The sequence below is a fragment of the Molothrus ater genome, chromosome 16 (genome assembly GCF_012460135.2).
Source record: "Molothrus ater isolate BHLD 08-10-18 breed brown headed cowbird chromosome 16, BPBGC_Mater_1.1, whole genome shotgun sequence".
Lineage (NCBI taxonomy): Eukaryota > Metazoa > Chordata > Aves > Passeriformes > Icteridae > Molothrus > Molothrus ater.
Window position 1 is genome coordinate 5,567,938 of NC_050493.2, and position 17,263 is coordinate 5,585,200.

At 47.0% G+C, this 17,263-nt stretch overlaps 1 protein-coding gene across 1 annotated transcript; it reads left to right on the top strand.

Moving 5' to 3' along the window:
- Positions 1–7,064: 7,064 nt before the first annotated feature.
- LOC118692752 (cytochrome c oxidase assembly protein COX19) lies at positions 7,065–10,871 on the top strand. The gene is made up of 3 exons (XM_036392794.2): positions 7,065–7,258; positions 8,510–8,621; positions 9,998–10,871. The coding sequence occupies exons 1-3, from the start codon at positions 7,177–7,179 to the stop codon at positions 10,083–10,085; spliced, it is 282 nt and encodes a 93-aa protein (XP_036248687.1). The 5' UTR covers positions 7,065–7,176; the 3' UTR covers positions 10,086–10,871.
- The last annotated feature ends 6,392 nt before the right edge of the window (positions 10,872–17,263 follow it).

Consider the following 17,263-nt stretch of genomic DNA (forward strand, 5'->3'; position numbering starts at 1 on the left):
TTTCCTGCCAGATGAAACACCCTCTTTTATTCTGAACCATGGATTATCATAATCCAGAGCTCTTATTTCACCTACAACATTGGGACGAGGTGTTTGTTTTCCAGTGAATATCTGTGTTATGGGCATGTGGTTCTCTGTGTGATTTCAGGGTCAGAACTCAAGGACAGGAGCCATGCTGGATGCTGTCACTGTGCCAGGTCACAGGACTCAGCTGGACCCCTGGTGATGCAATGGAGGAAGCAGGGCACAGGAGGGAAAGCCCACAACAATGCACAGCCCAGGGTGTACCTGGCAAGCAAGCCCTTGGGGAGGACATGGAGAAGCTGGAATGGTGGGATGAAGATGGGCTGATTCAGGATTGCTGACAGGAGCAGATCTATTTACAGGTGACAGCTCTGATTCTTTTTGCTTTCCTGCCACCCCACTAAAATCACCTCCTTGAGCAAATCAGTGGTTTTTATTACTAGCATTGTTACTGTCTTTGTCCCAAGAATCCCCTACCAGCAATCCCAAAATGTCAGTCACTATTTGGCAGTTTAGTGCCCAGAGAATTGTGTGCCTGGATGGCCAAGCCTCAGCAACTGGTGATGACTCCCTCTGTTTATGAACAGCTGCATGCCATCCTCTAGGAGAAACTGTCCCCTGCAGGCAATCCTGCCTAGATTGGGAAAGAGATCCTGAATCCTGTTAACCTGGGAGGAGCCAGGATCAGGCTGCAGCTGGCCAGGCAGAGGATGGAGGTGCCAGGCAGGAGGAGCACATGGCAGCTGTTCTGGCCCTGCAGGTACTGAGTCATGTCCCAAGCCCAAGCAAGAGCCCACGTGCCCAGGTGACAGCTCCAAGAGCCACCCCCACCCTCTGCATCCTTGGGGGGTGACAACAAAGCAGAAGTGACCAAGAACAGGAAGCCACTTGTAGAAATGGTGGCTCTGGGGGAAGGGGCTGATTTGATGCTCTATCCCATATTCTCCAGTGGGGATATTTTTTCTCCCCACTTGCAGATTCTGGCAGATTACTGGGCTGTGCTGCTGTTCAACCCTTTAGAAATCTTTAGTTTAATAATTCTGTTGCTAGAATTCTCCAAGGCTCCCAGGTACAGGCTACACTGATGGGAAAATGATGATTATTTATTAATAATAATAAAAGTACATTAGCCAAAGGCAAGGGGAATCAATAAACTCTAACTAGATTGACATGAAAAAGCTGCCTGGAGATCAGTCTGCTCTCCAAGGCTTGTTACCAGGAGAGGAGTTTTTCACAAGAGGGAACTCCCCTGTGCAGAAGAGGACCAGGCAGAGTGGGCAAAGAAAGGAGGGCACTGGATGGTCACATCCATCTCAGGATTTGCTGCACAGCTGAGAGGTCTTGGCCTGCACCCTCCTCTCCCAGACATTTCCAAGAATATCCTGTTCTGCCAGATTCTTCTCTGAGCAAATGGTGTGACTACTGGGACTCCTGAGACTTTATAATATGCAGTAAGAGGGAAGGAAAAAAGCCCTGCATGGGGCCAGTTGGGTACCAAAGGAGGAAATCTGTTGCTGTTTACATAGAGCTCTGTTGGAGCAGAGCTGAGTGCTGCCAGAGCAAGAAAAATCACCTTCCCTAAGACTTCAGACTGTGAGGACAGTATAGGGTGAGACCCTTCCTCAAGCAGTGAGCCCATGGACTTGCAGCCTGCTGGATTGAAGCCCTGTGAGAAAGGAGGGAGGAGCTCTCCAGAGGGAGGGAATCTTTGCAGCTTTAGAATAGACCCAATGTGATGCCCTCAGCCCCACTCCTTCCTCACACCTCTCAGCTTCCAGGGTGCAATCCTGAACACAGCCTGCAGCCACAGGCTTGCAGCTGAGGATCCCACACAGCACTGGGGGAAACGTTCCTCCCAGCTCACATCTTTGTCTTTCTAGCAGCCCAAGGCAGAACTCCCTTCAGGTGAGCAGAGTTTGTGGGCACAGCTCAGGGCACTCATCAGTTCCTCCTGGACAATGAGCCTGCACTTAAACACCACAGTAACCCTGTGTGCTCATCTGGAGAAGGTCACATCACCTCCTCATGGCACACAGGTGAACAGAGCTACAGTAACTGTAGGATAATGCAGGGAAAGGATTGTTATAAGGCCATAATTCAATCAATGACTGCTGATAACATCATAAACCAGCAGAGTGAGCACCAAGTGCCTGTGTGCCTTGCAAGGCTCTGCCACTGCTTTACAGCCCCCAGAGATGCCTATCAGCCCATGCATTGTTATCAGGGACATTTAAAGCCTGAGCACACCCTATTAAACATTAACATTTTTAAAGACCCAGATGTGTTAAAACTCAGGCTGCTCCTCACTAATGGATTTTGCTTGCCTTGACAAATGCCCGTGCAAAAAGAAATCAAAAGCTTTCCGACTCTGACCTCTTTCAATTTTTCATCACTATTGCATTGTTTTACTGGATTACACCCACCTCTTCCCACCCTGCAAATCTGTGTTTCTACAGGATCACTACAGGGTAGTGATCAGTACCTCAGCTGTTCACTTTGCTCATTTTTATGATTCCTTAATTTCTTTTCATTCATCTGTCAAATCAGTGTGGGCTGCAAATCTACTCTGGGAAGAAAGACTCTGAAAAAATATTTTTTAAAATCTTTATTTCATGGCAATTTTTTTTTAAAAAAGAGATTTTTGGGTTGATTTTTTTTCCATGTTCTGAGTTGAAAGATTATATGTGATGGGTCTGGTCATTAGGACAAGGAAAAAAAATAAAATCTGTGCATGAGATTAGTGCATTTTCCCTGTGCAGAGCCAAAGGTGAGAGTATTTCCCACTTTATTTTATATACTAACATTTATTGATTTAAATACTAACATTTTCCAAATGTTAAGTATTTACCATTCCTGGGAACTTTGTTGCTTTTAAAAACCTCCTTCTTGGACTGAATATATGCCATTCCTTCATGAGTCTCACCCAATGAGAAAACACATGGGAAATCCTTGGCTTTGGTGCTGGTAATGTACTTTTTAATATGCATATCTACAAAAATATTTGCAGTAAAATCCCTTGTAATTGTAGCTAGAACCATGATCTTCCAGATCTACATTTACCCCAAGTCAAGGCAGCCTGAACTGGGAGGTGAGTATTGAGTAGGTTGGGTTATGAAGAGATGATTTTTCAAAATACAGCTGATAAATCAAATGCCTCAACACAGCTCCAAGGATTTTCTGTTCTGGGTCTCTGGCTTCTGTCTCTCAACAACATATTGCAGAAATTGTGTTAATCCAAGAGAAATTTGAGGCATATCATGAAGGGTGATTAGCTGATATGTACAGAAGGAGAGTCCCACATCTTCCTTTTGGGCCCCTCTCTTGGTGCAGGTGGAGATGTGGATTTAGATGGACCAGAATTGCAATGAGCAAGGTTTGTTTCACCTCTCAGTGCAGAGTTGCTATTTCTACAACATTCCTCTCTAAACTGATGAGGCTCAGTAATAACAGAAAATGAGCTATCACTCTGTACATCTATATGGAGCACATAACATATTAAGGCCCTGACCTTATTGGCATGAAACTACGATTTCCCTGTAAGTGCAAAACAATAATATTTCATTAATCATCTGCAACAGAAATCCCCATTCCCCAGACTATTCTGGCAATATTCTGCATTTTTGCTTGTCTAGGAACCTGAATTGAAAGGGAGAAAAATGGTTTACAACAGCCTGTGGCAGTGATGGAGCAAGAGCCTTATGTAAGAGCTGGCGGCGTGCTCGGCTCGCGGAGGTGAGGCAGCAATGAGTGATCCTGGAAGGATGTTTCTCTGAGGTGTGTTCTCTCCTGGCCTGGGAACAGCAATCTCAAGGGCACAAATTCCAGCATCTGAATGTGCTTGGTCTTGTTCAGCTCATTAATTTCCTACAGCTATCCCTAGTCAAGCTATGAAATCCCCTAGTGCTTTACTCCGAGCCTTTCATGGCTTGTCAATAAATTATTTTCCAATTAAGTACCTGATAATTTGAGTCTGCAGGCTCTTAGAGGAGGCAGCGTGGTGAGAGAGAGAAAATAATGGAAGTCATGGATGTTTCCCTGCCTGTAAAATGAATAAAGGTTCTTCTCTGAAGTGTTACTCAATTTGGTGCTTCCAAAAAGTAATGGTGAGTGTGTAATAACTCCTTCTGAGGAGATGTTTGTCCAGCTGATGGATAAACACCACTTGTGGAGTGAGTTTTCAGCACTACCTGACAACACTGGAAAAGAACAGTTTTAATTGTTACTTCAGTCCATAATTAATGATGAAAGGTCTGATTCAAGCAAAGGATTTTTATTTCTTTTTTAGTCTATGAAGCTGTGTAACTTGAAAAGGGAAGAGCCAAGATCTTCCCTAGTTTGGGAAATCTTCTAATTCAAGGATTTTAATTTTTGGCAAGGGCTCAGGACTCCATGCTAAAGATACTGTGAAACACCACGAATTATTTAATCTCTCTTGTACAATGAGCACCCTTTTGCTGAAGCAGCTATTTCAGATTTCCCTGATGCAGTCAAAGTCTCTTGCTCCTTTGAAAGATAATATGTGAAAAGCATTTAATTCTCTTAGTTTGTGGCACTGCTCTTTGTAGCTCTGTTTTTGTTTAGTCCTTTTGGAACTGGTTGGTTTAATCCACAAATGAGGTTTTTACCTTCACAATGATTATCTAATGGGGGTTTTATTTGATCTCCTTGGGAAAAATTGATCCTAAGTTGCTGGAGCACGTGTATTAGACTGTATGAGAACCTGTACCTTTAAAGGAAATTCTAGAAGGTACAACTGGCATTTGCAATAAAAATATTAAGTAATCATAACCAAACACCTGCTACGATACCTGACCTGAGTTTGAGTATCTACATCATTTAAGACTCCAAAGAAAAACCCTGAGTTAATGAATAGGTAAAAAAAAAAAAAAGACATAATATACCAAGTTGATGTAGCCTTTGCAGAGAATCATAGAATGATTTAGGTTGGAAAAGACCTTTAAGATCATTGAGCCCAACTGTTCCCCCAGTGCTGCCACTAAAGTCATGTCCCCAAGTGCCACATCTACCTGGCTTTTAAATACCTCCAGGGATGGGAGCTCCACCACTGCCCTGGGCAGCCTGTGGCAATGCTTGGGAAGTGAATTTTCCTCATATCCACACTGACACCCAGCTGGGTGTCCTCTACAACCTTACTGAGGGTGCCCCCCATCCCATCACCCAGATCCCTGGTAAAGGTGTTAAACAGAACTGGAAGGGGTTGGTGCTCTCTGCCTGGGAATAATTTCACTGTGGGGGTCTCTGCACATCTTTTTCCTTTGCCTTCTTCCTTCATCACATGGGAAATCAGCAAGTTGGCCACTGTGACAGAAAGGAAGGAATGTAATTTGGGCAGTTTGCTAAAATCAAGTGCCTTGACACGTCAGTTAAATGTGTTCAGATAAACCAAAGTTACTTCCCTGCTGCTCAGTTGTCTGAAATCTGGGAGACAGTTTGCTGCATTTATTTATGAAAGGGGAGCATCTCCCTTTTCCCTTTAAGTGTTATAACAAAGTCAAGTGGAAAAGTGCTATTTACTGTATAATAAAACCCATCTATTGTTCATAGCCCTGAAAACCTAATAATAAAACCTTCTATTTCAAGCTGTGCAAACCAGTTGCTTATGTAATAGAACATGGTGTAATTTTCCATTTACAATTTCAATACTGTAATAAGAAAGCAATCAAAGCATAAACAAAAGACACTTTAAATGGAGCTGCAGTTAATATTTCTATAATGGCTGTCCTTAAAAATTGAAGCTATTTCATTTCTTTTTTTCCCGGCTTTGAATTCTTCCTGCTTAGCTCAGTCATTTAATTAAAAGAAAATCAACTTAAGAAAGATAAAATACTGTCTTAAACCAATTGCAGCTATGGGCAAAGAAGAAAAAACGTCAGTGTAATCCACGGTTAACTTGGTGAGTTAAATTAAAGCGATTTCTCATCCTCTTTTCAGAAGGAGACTGTGAATCTGCAGAGTTTGAGCAGTAAACCTGCAGGCAAAAGGGGTGTTTTTGTTTGTTGTACATCTTGAGGATCTGGAAGTTCACCATTTCTCCAGCTTCTGCCAGCACCCCCTTCGTTTTACTGCTGTCTCCCACCATTTATGCCACATGATGGGAACCCATGTGCTTGTAGGAGTAATAAAATAAAATAAAAATAACTCAGTGCTGTCCCTAGGGTTTGTGCACAACCTAAACCACGAGGATTGATGAGAGATGAGGAACCACATGGGTGGCTGATGGTTGAGCAGAATGGGAACAGCCCATCCAGAATCCTGCTGGGTTTCTGTGGAAGTTCATCCTGCCTTCCTGCCAGAGCCATCCCCAGGGCTCTGGGATCACTCACCAGCCACAGCTGGGCCCAGAAAATGGACTTTTAGCTCAGGACCCAGAGCTCGGCAGGGACAGGTGAGGAATTTATTCTTGGGGCAGAAGGGAAGGAGGAGCCTGGTCTCAGCCCTGCCCAGAAAAGGGAAAGATTGGACAAGGCTGGATCCTGCGTGAAGGGATTTGGGGACATCGGGCTCCAAGTTTGGCTCTTTCCTCTTCCATGTCCCAATGCACAAATGCCAAGGACAGACCGTTTTTCCGGGCCCCTCCACAGGCCGGCAGCCCCCGACCATCACAGCAGCCGTTCACAAGAACGAATGACAGAACCACAGAATCCCAGAGCATCCTGAGCCAGGAGGGACCCACAGGGACCCCAAAGCGCTGCGCAGGACAACCCAGAACTGGGTTGCATTCAGAGGGGAGTTGCACTGGGAGCGTTCAGAGGGGAATGAGGACGGTGACACGGGGTTTGTGAGGAGGAATCGGTTCATTTCGCAGAGGCTGTGGGTGCCCCGGGCGCAGCGGCGCTCCCGCACCGGGCCCGGCCCAACATGGCGGCCGGCGCCGTCTCCATGGCGACGCGCACAGCGCTCTGGTTTCCATAGCAACGCCCACGCCGTTTCCATGGCGCGCGGCCCCGCCCTCTGCGGGCGGCCGCGGTCACGTGATCCCGCTCGATGCGCTCGGCGCACGGCTCCCCCCGGCGGCGGGAACGAGCGGGAGAGGGAGCGCCGAGTGACCGGGAGTGACCGGGAGTGACCGCAGAGTGACCGCAGGGTGACCGCAGGGACCGGGCCCGCCGCGTCCCCACCCCCGGCACCGCCATGTCCACCGCCATGAACTTCAGCAGCAAGAGCTTCACGCCGCGGCCGCCGGACAAGGGCGCGTTCCCGCTGGATCACTTCGGTGCGGTAGCGCGGCCTAGCGCCGGGCCTGCTCCGCGGGCCCCAGGCCGGCCCCGGGCGAGGCGGTAGCGCGGCCCTCGGTGTGTGTGTGTGTGGGTGTGTGTGTGTGTGTGTTACAGGGCCCTCGCTCTGTGTGTGTGTGTTGCAGGGCCCTCGCTCTGTGTGTGTGTGTGTGTGTGTGTGTGTGTGTGTTTGTGTTTGTTACAGGGCCCTCGCTCTGTGTGTGTGTGTGTGTCTGTGTGTGTGTGTGTGTTACAGGGCCCTCGCTCTGTGTGTGTGTGTGTGTCTGTGTGTGTGTGTGTGTTACAGGGCCCTCGCTCTGTGTGTGTGTGTGTGTGTGTGTGTGTGTGTGTGTGTGTGTGTCTCTGTGTGTTTGTGTGTGTGTTTGTTACAGGGCCCTCGCTGTGTGTGTGTGTGTGTGTGTTTGTTACAGGGCCCTCGCTCTCTGTGTGTGTGTGTGTGTGTTTGTTACAGGGCCCTCGCTCTGTTGTGTGTGTGTGTGTGTGTGTGTGTGTTTGTTACAGGGCCCTCGCTCTGCTGTGTGTGTGTGTGTTTGTTACAGGGCCCTCGCTCTGTGTGTGTGTGTGTGTGTGTGTGTGTGTTTGTTACAGGGCCCTCGCTCTGTCTGGGGGGGTGTGTGTGTGTGTGTGTGTCTGTCTCTGTGTGTGTGTGGTGTGTGTGTGTGTGTTACAGGGCCCTCGCTCTGTGTGTGTGTGTGTGTGTGTGTGTGTTACAGGGCCCTCGCTGTGTGTGTGTGTGTGTGTGTGTGTGTGTGTGTGTGTGTGTGTTACAGGGCCCTCGCTGTGTGTGTGTGTGTGTGTGTGTGTGTGTGTTACAGGGCCCTCGCTCTGTGTGTGTGTGTGTGTGTGTGTGCGTGTCTCTGTGTGTTTGTGTGTGTGTGTGTGTGTGTGTTACAGGGCCCTCGCTCTGTGTGTGTGTGGTGTGTGTGTGTGTGTTACAGGGCCCTCGCTCTGTGTGTGTGTGTGTGTGTGTGTGTGTCTCTGTGTGTTTGTGTGTGTGTGTGTGTTACAGGGCCCTCGCTCTGTGTGTGTGTGTCTCTGTGTGTGTGTGTGTGTGTGTTTGTTACAGGGCCCTCGCTCTGTGTGTGTGTCTGTGTGTGTGGTGTGTGTGTGTGTTTGTTACAGGGCCCTCGCTCTGTGTGTGTGTGTGTTACAGGGCCCTCGCTCTGTGTGTGTGTGTGTGTGTGTGTGTGTGTGTGTTACAGGGCCCTCGCTCTGTGTGTGTGTTCCAGGGGAGTGCAGCGCCTTCAAGGAGCGTTTCATGGAGTGCCTCCGGCAGAGCGGCTACGAGAGCTCGGCGTGCCGGCAGAGCGCCATGGCCTACCTGGAGTGCCGCATGGACAGGCGAGTGCCCGGCACGGCGGGGACAGTAACTCCTGTGTGCTCATCTGGAGAAGGTCACATCACCTTCTCCAATTACAATTATTACAAAAACTACAAATTACAATTATTACTACAAAACTACAATTATTACTATTAGAATAATCCACCCTATTTTACAGAGTTTTTTTTTTTTTGCCAAGATGCAAAACTCCAGCCATCAAACAGTGTAGCCAAGATTGTAATTTGGTTAGCTAAATCCCTTAGGTTTTGTAGCTGTTTATGAATAGGAGCAGAATGGTCAAATAAGTTCATACAACATAATCCTTCAAAATCTTCACAGCCATGCCCATGTGCTAGTAAAAGAAAGTCAGTGGCAGCTCTGTTTTGTAAAGTGGCATGTCTGATCACCTCTTCATCTGTCATCAAATCACTGATCACAGTAAATGATCACTGCTAATTTACTTCCTTGCTGAGCCAACACCCCAACTCGAGACCCAGGCAGCTTCCACCTTGCACAGTGGACAGTGTGAAGCTTTTTATTTTTGTTTTCAGCTGTAGTTACAAGTTAAACTTTTAACTTGTAGCCTATACTTTGCTCATCCTCTGCATGGCCTGCTCAATAAGAGCTGACAGTGTTCAAAATGCCTACAAGTGTTGTGTGTAACTCAACAAAGAATTATCACAGCAGTGGTATTTTTCTTGCCTACATTAATGCAATTGAGTCTTAATTAATGCTAGGTTCAAGTGGAAATAATTGGGCCTGTTAGCTCCTTAGAAATATGTTTAAAGCAGGTAAGTTAAAAGTTTTTGTAGTCAGTTCAGGTGAAGAAAGTGTTGGTGATTGGTTTTCCAGGGATGTTTCCATTCATGCATTGCTTTGCAATGCTTTGTGTACAAGGGTGAGTCAGGGAACTTTGAAAAATGCACAAATTTCTCTGTATCTAGGGAAAGTACATTGCAAATCAAAAACTAGTGTGAAAATCACTACAGCAATGTCTAGTGGCAGCACAAAGGCTGTTCTAAACCAGATTCGCTTGAAAGTGTAAATGGCATTGGTAGAATTTTAGGAAGCTCTTATGCAATGTGTTAATTAAAAATAACCAGTTTCTTTTTATTATTTCTTTTTATTATTATGTAACTCTTACTCAGTACCTAAAATGGGGAAACAACACATTTAATTGGAAAACCACTATAAGGGGGAAAAATAATTGCTGAGTTCTGCTTTCCTTAAACTGAATTTTCTGAGGTGTTGTCAAACAGCAGGCACTCTGTATAGATGTCTTGGATCTGTTTAGGGCACATAATAGTAATGAAATAGAAAATGCTGCTGTTCTCTAACCAAGAGAGAGGCTGTGTTCTCTAAAATGTGTTTTGTTGTTTTCTTCTTTTCTACTTAGGCAACTTATGGCTAATGAACCACTGGAAAAATTGGGATTTAAAGACCTGATAAATGAGAAACCAGAAGAAAAACCTAAGAAGTCGTGATGAAGACAGACAACTTTGCCCCTCATGAAGGGAAAGCAGGAACTCTGAATGTAGTACATATTGTACATTTTGTTCATATTGCAATAGGAAGTGTTTCCTGAAAGAACCTTTTTTCCAAAGTTTAATTGTCCTAAAATAAGATTTTTCTTTAAATGAGCAAAAGTACTGCCTTTGTCTGCTTTGCTCAAGTATTTCTTAACTTCTTTGTTTTAATTTCTCTAGAGGCAAAACAGTTACAGCCAAAGTGTTCTCCCTGTCTCTGTAAGAACAGTGAAGGCTTGTTTTAAGAGGACAAAAACCCAAACCAAACAATCCTTTATTGTGTAGGTCTTGAACTACTGATTAATCTTCTGTGGGCAGTACTGATGTGCTCACAGCAGTACTTGCCAGGTGGAAATAAAGCTGTTGTACTTTAAAATTGATTTTTTTTAAATACTGGCATTAGTCCCCATGCCTGGGGTGGTCTCACCCTGCTATGGAACACATTGGGTCCTGTGGGGGTACTTGAGGCAGTGTTTTTTTTCAGTCATTTCATCTTCCATCATTGTTGGGAGAGTGTTTCTAGTTCCAGACACCAGTCAGGGAGTGATTCTGCTTTTATTTACCATGCCAGCAGTGTTCACCTAATTTTTTCATAATTTAACTGGGAACAGTGGTATTTCTCTTGCATGTTCTAATGCAGCTGAAGTCTTTCTTAACTAATGTTGAGTTCAAGCAGAAATAATTTGGCCTCCTAGCCCCTAGAAATGTGTTTCAAGCAGGCAATAAATGTGTAAATCTTCTGGATGTGTTTCCCACTGTGTGTTCTGCCTTGTTATCCCTGCTGCTTTTGGTTTTGTTTTTAACCCAGTGAGTCATTTCTCTGTGTACCTGGCTCTCTCTGCCAAGGCAGTTCCCTGAGGCTTCCCCCTTTATCTGGTGTCCCCTCTCTGACTGATCTCACCTCCCCTGCTGGCTGCTTTTGTTTCTGCCTCTCTCCTGTGCATCTGCTCATACCAAATTCCAGGGAAGGGTGAAAAAACATTTTGTGCTCTCCATACTGATCACTGGGGCTGAGATTTGAATTGTTGCTCTGTTTAATCTGATGGAACAGAATGCACATAGCTCAGAGCAGGTTCCTGTTTGAAAAGGACATTTGCCTGCTGCTGAATATTTTTATTCCACTTCATTCTACTGTTCAAATTATATCTTTTGGTGAGATTAGTACATTTATAGGAAAGAAAGCAGAGATTGTATTGCTGCAACAGATACTAAAAGACATTATATTAAACCACTGAATAAGAGCTTTCTTTTAGTGATACCAAGTTGGAATTAAAATAATCTCCAGCATCTTCAGGAGAAAGAAATCAAATTTCATGCTTCTATGCTCCCTGAATATTATAAGGCAAAGTGAATTCCTGGTAGATCTGAAGGAAGCCACCAGTGGTGGGGGAGTAATCTGGGCTGTTACCAGTGGCAGTTTCGTTTTTTGGCTGTTACTCTGCACTGCTGTTTTGGCCAAGCAGTTCCTTCACCAGTTCCATCTGTGTTTCCCTGGGACATTGATGCCAGCCCTGTCCTCCGAGTTGTTACAAAGTTTTTGAGGTGCTGAGTGATTGCCACCCTCAAAAGGCTGTGGGGGTGAGAGGTTTGCACCTTTCACCAGCCCAGAGATCTCACCTCATCCTGTCCAGATCCATGGGCACAGCTCATGCTGCCTCCCAGCAGTGAGTCAGCTGCTGTGCCCTCGTGCCAGGACAGGACAGCTGGGAGTGGAGAGCTGAAAATTCAGGGAATAGGCAGAGGCACTTCTGGCCTGGCTGTAAGCATTGGCTTCAGAAAAGGACGTGTTCAGTGGAGCTTTAAGGGAAGCTCAGAGCTGCTGGGGACATCAGACATTGAGATCTGATGCAGCTGAGAAGTGCTGGGAAAAAAGCCATTAGTGCCAGACCTGGGGTCAAAGTTTTCCCAGCTTGATCAGGGGGACAAGTCCCTGCAGCACTGGACTCACCTGGGAGAGTTCCCAGAATATTCTTCAATTAATTTCTGCCAACAAACAAATCATTAATTAAATCCTTCCACTTGAAACTTCTTTATTTTAGTATTGCTGGTGGTATACAGGTTTGTACTCCTTTAAACTGACAGTGGGGTACAAACCAAATGGAAACAGCAGGTTCATAGCCAACTTTCCTGTGCCCAGGCCGAGGAGGAACCTCTCCAGGAGCCTGTCACCACTCTGGGAAAAATCTGTATTCTGTAAAATGTGTGTTCTGGAAACGCTGGGCTGAGGTGTGTGTGCTCCAGGGGAGGCACTTTGTCAGGGCCACTGATTTCTAGGTGGAGCTGTTCGGAGCTGATGAGCTGCTGTGCTCTGGGAGTGCATCAATCTTCCAGTGAGGAGCCTGCCAGGTGCTGCCCGTGCCGTGAGGCTCCACCTGCTGACAGATCCTGCAACCTGGAGACAGGCAGAGCATCGGGAATCAGCTGGGACTGACGCCAGCCTGGGTGTAAGTGCACAGGTGTGCAAGGGATAGCCCGAAGCAGGAGGAAGTGGTGACTGTGTTACTGAAGATCCATGGGAGCTGTTACCATCGCAACAGAAATCAATAAGCCAGGGAGGTGCAATTGTCTTTTCTGTGGCTTTCCTGCAGCAAAGGCTCATTCACACCCTAATGAGGCACCCAGCTGCTTGGGATCCGTCCCAGGGAGTCCCTGGAGGGCTCTGCATCAGCAGAGCTTTGCCCACACATTCTTTGCTCAGATTAAAATCCAGTCAAGCACAAAGAGCTTAACCTTGATCCCAGCAGTTATTTACAGAGAGAACATTGCTGCAAGTTAACCATCCTTACCTCTTCCTGGGAAGCCTTGAGCTCTAGGTGTATCTCTCCAAACAACTACAGTGACCTGCAGAACCAGGAAGAAAGGGTTTAATAAACATTCCCAGAGCTCTGGGTGTGCTTTCACTGAAAAGCCTACACAAAGAGAGCCTCCTGTGCTGGCTCTGGAAATGGGCCACGGTCCAAAGTCCTTTGGAGGAGCTCAGTGAGGCCGTGCCTCAGTGCTGAGGAGGGATTGTTGCTGCATCTGCCACCTGCAAGGACACACCTGGCGTAGCAGGGAGGTCACAGCTGCCAGCAGCCGAGGGGTGAATGTTTGGGGCTGTGAGCACTCAGAGCACTGGGTGTGGCTGCTGACCTTCACCTTGGTCCTTCCCCAGAGCATTCTCCCAGTCTGTCCTGCTGGCTTCAAGCCCAAGAGCTCCTTGTGGCTGGGTGTTACACTTGTGCTCAGTGCTCACCAGCTTGGTTTCCTTGGGCCAGAACATTGTTGCTGGTGATTGTTTGCCTTGGGGCAGCAATCAAAACAGCTTTTACTTATTGCTGCCTTTGCTGAACCAGGTGAGGGGCAACGAGCTAAAACACCTCTTAATTTTCACTTTGTTGTTGTCTCACTCCAAGCAGAGAACTGAGAGGCAGCACCATTGTACTGATCCTCTGGAATGAAACCTGGGTTGTAGGAGGCTATGAGAGAAGGAACAGCCTGCTGCCATATAAAAAATGTCTGGAGCACCACTTGTTGCTGCTCCGAGAAGTGCCTTGGATGTTCTGGCTCCACTGGAGAGCAGTATTTTTCTACATTTCTCATCCATAATTCCTGGGATGGGAATGATACTTCTGCTAGTGTGCAGGACTGCTGTCATGTCTGGTAGCATATCTACCCAGAGGACTTCAGTGCTTTTGTGCCTGGAGGAGATCCATGCTGGAAGAGATCCTTCTGCTAAATTGGGAATGTTGTATATTGTATCAAGTTTCCCACAAAAATCAAAGCTCTGACTCAGATGAATTTTAAAAAAGACTGGAAGTGCACATACAAGGGTATATTTCCTTTTCAAGGGTATTTCAATGAAAACTGGACATCTGGTTAAACTTACCCTGTTTTAATTTTCTTTTTCTTAATGATCTGCTTCTGTGAGTAACTGGCAATGTCACATTTTTGTCAGGATGCAGCAGATTTTCTAGCTTACAGATTTCAAGACAAAATGCCTTCCTTCTGGAATGAAGGTGCCATATGGCTTGAAATGCATAATTGATCACTGCTCAAAATAGGAGCTTCATAGAAAGTCACCTAGAAGTCCAATGAGTGTGTGCAGGGGACTTGATAGACCTTGATCCATTTTTTGTTTCCTGGAACTGATGATGATACAGGGATAGGTTTTTATGGCCTCTCCCTAGAGGTTCTGATGCTTGTGCTCTCTCTCATTATCCAGGAGATTTTGGGATTTGCATTAGCAGGTGCATCAATCTATGCTTGCTGTCTCCTGCTGGGCTTGGCTGGCACTCACCATGAGCCCAACAAAGGCCACGTTCTCTGTGAGGTAAAACAGCTCAGCTGATCAGATCTGGTGGGCTCAATCCAGCCCTTGGTGTCCCACATCTCCCCACCTGCAGAGGGATGCCTGCACAAGCAGCCCTTCCCACACAGGGTGAGGTAGGTTCCCACTGCTGTGGGAGGGATGTTGGGTCCATCTGGCCACGTGTCCTGCAATGAGCAGCACCATCAACCACCTTGTATTGTGGATGCTTTTCTGCCCAGGCCCTTGTGAATTATGGTAAACTCAGATGGGAGCAGTGGTGGAAAGCAGCCTGGCAAAGAAAGAGCAGGGGGGTGAAGAAAGCAAGGAGACAGAAAGACCCAGGCTTTTCACTTCACCTTGATGGCTTTAAAAAGCAGGTGGTGGGGGTGCTTTTGCAGCCCCTTTGGGCAGCTGAGTCCTTTGCCTATTACAGTAAACTTAGGGGAGATGACAGCTCTGATTTCTGGAGGATTTCTAGTTTTGTTGCTGCTAGCAAGCCCTGCTCAGCAAGAACCTGCTCACACAGCCAGTTTTGATCCTGCTTGCAGAGCTGCTGAGCAAGGGGAGCAAGGCAGAAGCCTGGGAGGGGGTGCTCTGCGAGGGAGTCAGGCCCTGTTGTGTCTCTCAATTTACATTTCTCTGTTATTAAACCATGCTCTGCTTTTCAGCTGGGTTTGGGAGCACCTCTCCTTAGTGGGCAAGGCAGGAGAATGATGGCACTACTGAATCTGGGACACCAGGATGGCCCTGAGGGTGTGATGTGATGCTGTGTGCTGCAGCCATCTGCTGCCAGTCTAGCCAGGGCTCTTCTCCTGAGCTGCACTGACAGCCCCAGGCAGCAGGGCTGGCTGGATGGAAAGGCATTTCACCCCACTGAGGAAGTCAGGTTTTGGGCAGGCACACCCAGATGGGGAAAAATATTCCCTCTGCCACTCAGGATTGCAGAGAAGCTGCAGATCAGATCAATGCTGAGAGCATTGCTGGTGAGTCAGGATGCTGAACCAGGCAGGAACAAACCCCCCACTGATAAATGAGTCTTCATGGTCCCATGAGCAAGCACCAAGCAGGAAATCCCAGGGGTGTAATGAGGCTGGCTCCTTGCTGGGGGCTGAGCTTGCCTCCCTTGGCTTCTGCTCTTTAGTGTGGGGGTAGGAGTTAAGTTGTGCTGACTTCAAGCCCTGGGTTAAGCAGGTTGTCTTTAGCCTTGTCCTCACCCAGCCCATACAGAGCACAGGCTCTGGGCTGTGCTGTTGTTTGGCACATCTCCTGTGTCCATGTGCATGCTCAGAGTGGTTGCTAAGGCAGCACAAATCTTCTCTGTGCTTTCCAATGCCTGTCTGATCCAGAGGTGGAGGTGCAGTGTGTCCATGCCCAATCCCAGAGCAGGATCTGTGTGGCAGAGCAGAGGAGTGACCAGTCTGTGTGCACAGACATCCCTGGGGTGCTGCAGGTGGCTGGGCTGTGGGGTTTAGTTTTGTTTCCCCCAGCCCCAAACTGTGCTGCAGTTTGGGTGGAAAAGAGGGGCTGGACTGTGCGCTGCCAACAACCAGGATTCAGCGTGGGGGGGAACATCTCTCCCCTTGTGTGAGGGGAGATGCTCAGGCTGTGCATGGGCAGCACAGAGATGTTACAGGAACTGGGTCACTGCAGGGCTGTGCTGGCAGGAGGTGCAAGTTCTGGTCAAACAGAGATGCTGAGTTCACTGGCTGCTGAAAAAGAACCAGGTAGGTGAAAAATGAGAGCGAGTCTGGAACATCTACCTCCATCCTTTTAGCAGGCATGGCAGGAGACTTGCAGGTGTGGTGGTGCCAGCTAGGAGGACTCATTTGAGCACAGAGATGTCTGGATTGATGGCTTTATTTCAGCTTATTTTAGCAAGTAATAGGCAGGGGGGTGATGTCTATCACTGAAACTGGAGCTGGCTGTGCTTTAGATCACAGCTCTAATCAGCTGCACGGCCTGGGACAGTAAATCACCTCAGCAGCACTAATACCACAGGGTGATGGGTGTAGTAAACCCTCTGTGGCAGCAATAACCTGGTCCTGCTGGTTCTTTCGCTCAGGTTGGTGCTTCTGCTCTGGTTTGTTTATTAAAGCTCCTTTACAAAAGTCACCTGGATGACTGCTCCAACTCAGCCATTGGAATGGCTGCTCTCCTGCCATTCCCCAGCCTGGCTTGGGCTCTTTTTATACCTGCTATAAAACTGTTTATTTTTGCACCTGTTTAGAAAGCCTTTTGGCCACAGGGGTCTCATGATGTTGTTTTCATGGCTTCTGGAGCAGGGCTGCTCTGTTTTTGCTAGAAATAATTGCTGTTAATTAATTCTTTGCTGATTTTTCTTTGGCAAAGCATAGTGAAATAAACAGATAAATGAGCAGCATGCTCTGTATCTCGACGTTGTGGGAGCTTTTAGGAGGCATACAGTGACATCCAAACGATCCCATCAGCAGCCAGAGGAAGGGTAGGACATGGCCCTCAACTTTCTGTGGACAAAGTTAATTGGGGGGAGGCTCAATTACCATCTCCAGCTGTTTGGCAGCTCTCTTAGGCCATCATTTTTAATCTCTTTCTAGAGAAAACCCACAGTTTTGTTTCCATCTACTGCTTTATTCAAATCACAGCTGAGCAGTGCTGCAGAAGGGGATGTGCTCTCAGCTGCCTGAGCTGGAGCAGCAGTCTGTGACACGAGCCTGACCATTGGGGCCAATAACTGCAGATTTCTCACTTCTTCTATGGCCTTTTAAAATGTTTTTTCTTTTTTCTTCTGAGGAACTCAGGCTCTGCTGCAGAGAATTCCAGACCAGAAGTGAAGTGCTGGGCTTTCCCCTCTGCCTGTGATCCTTCC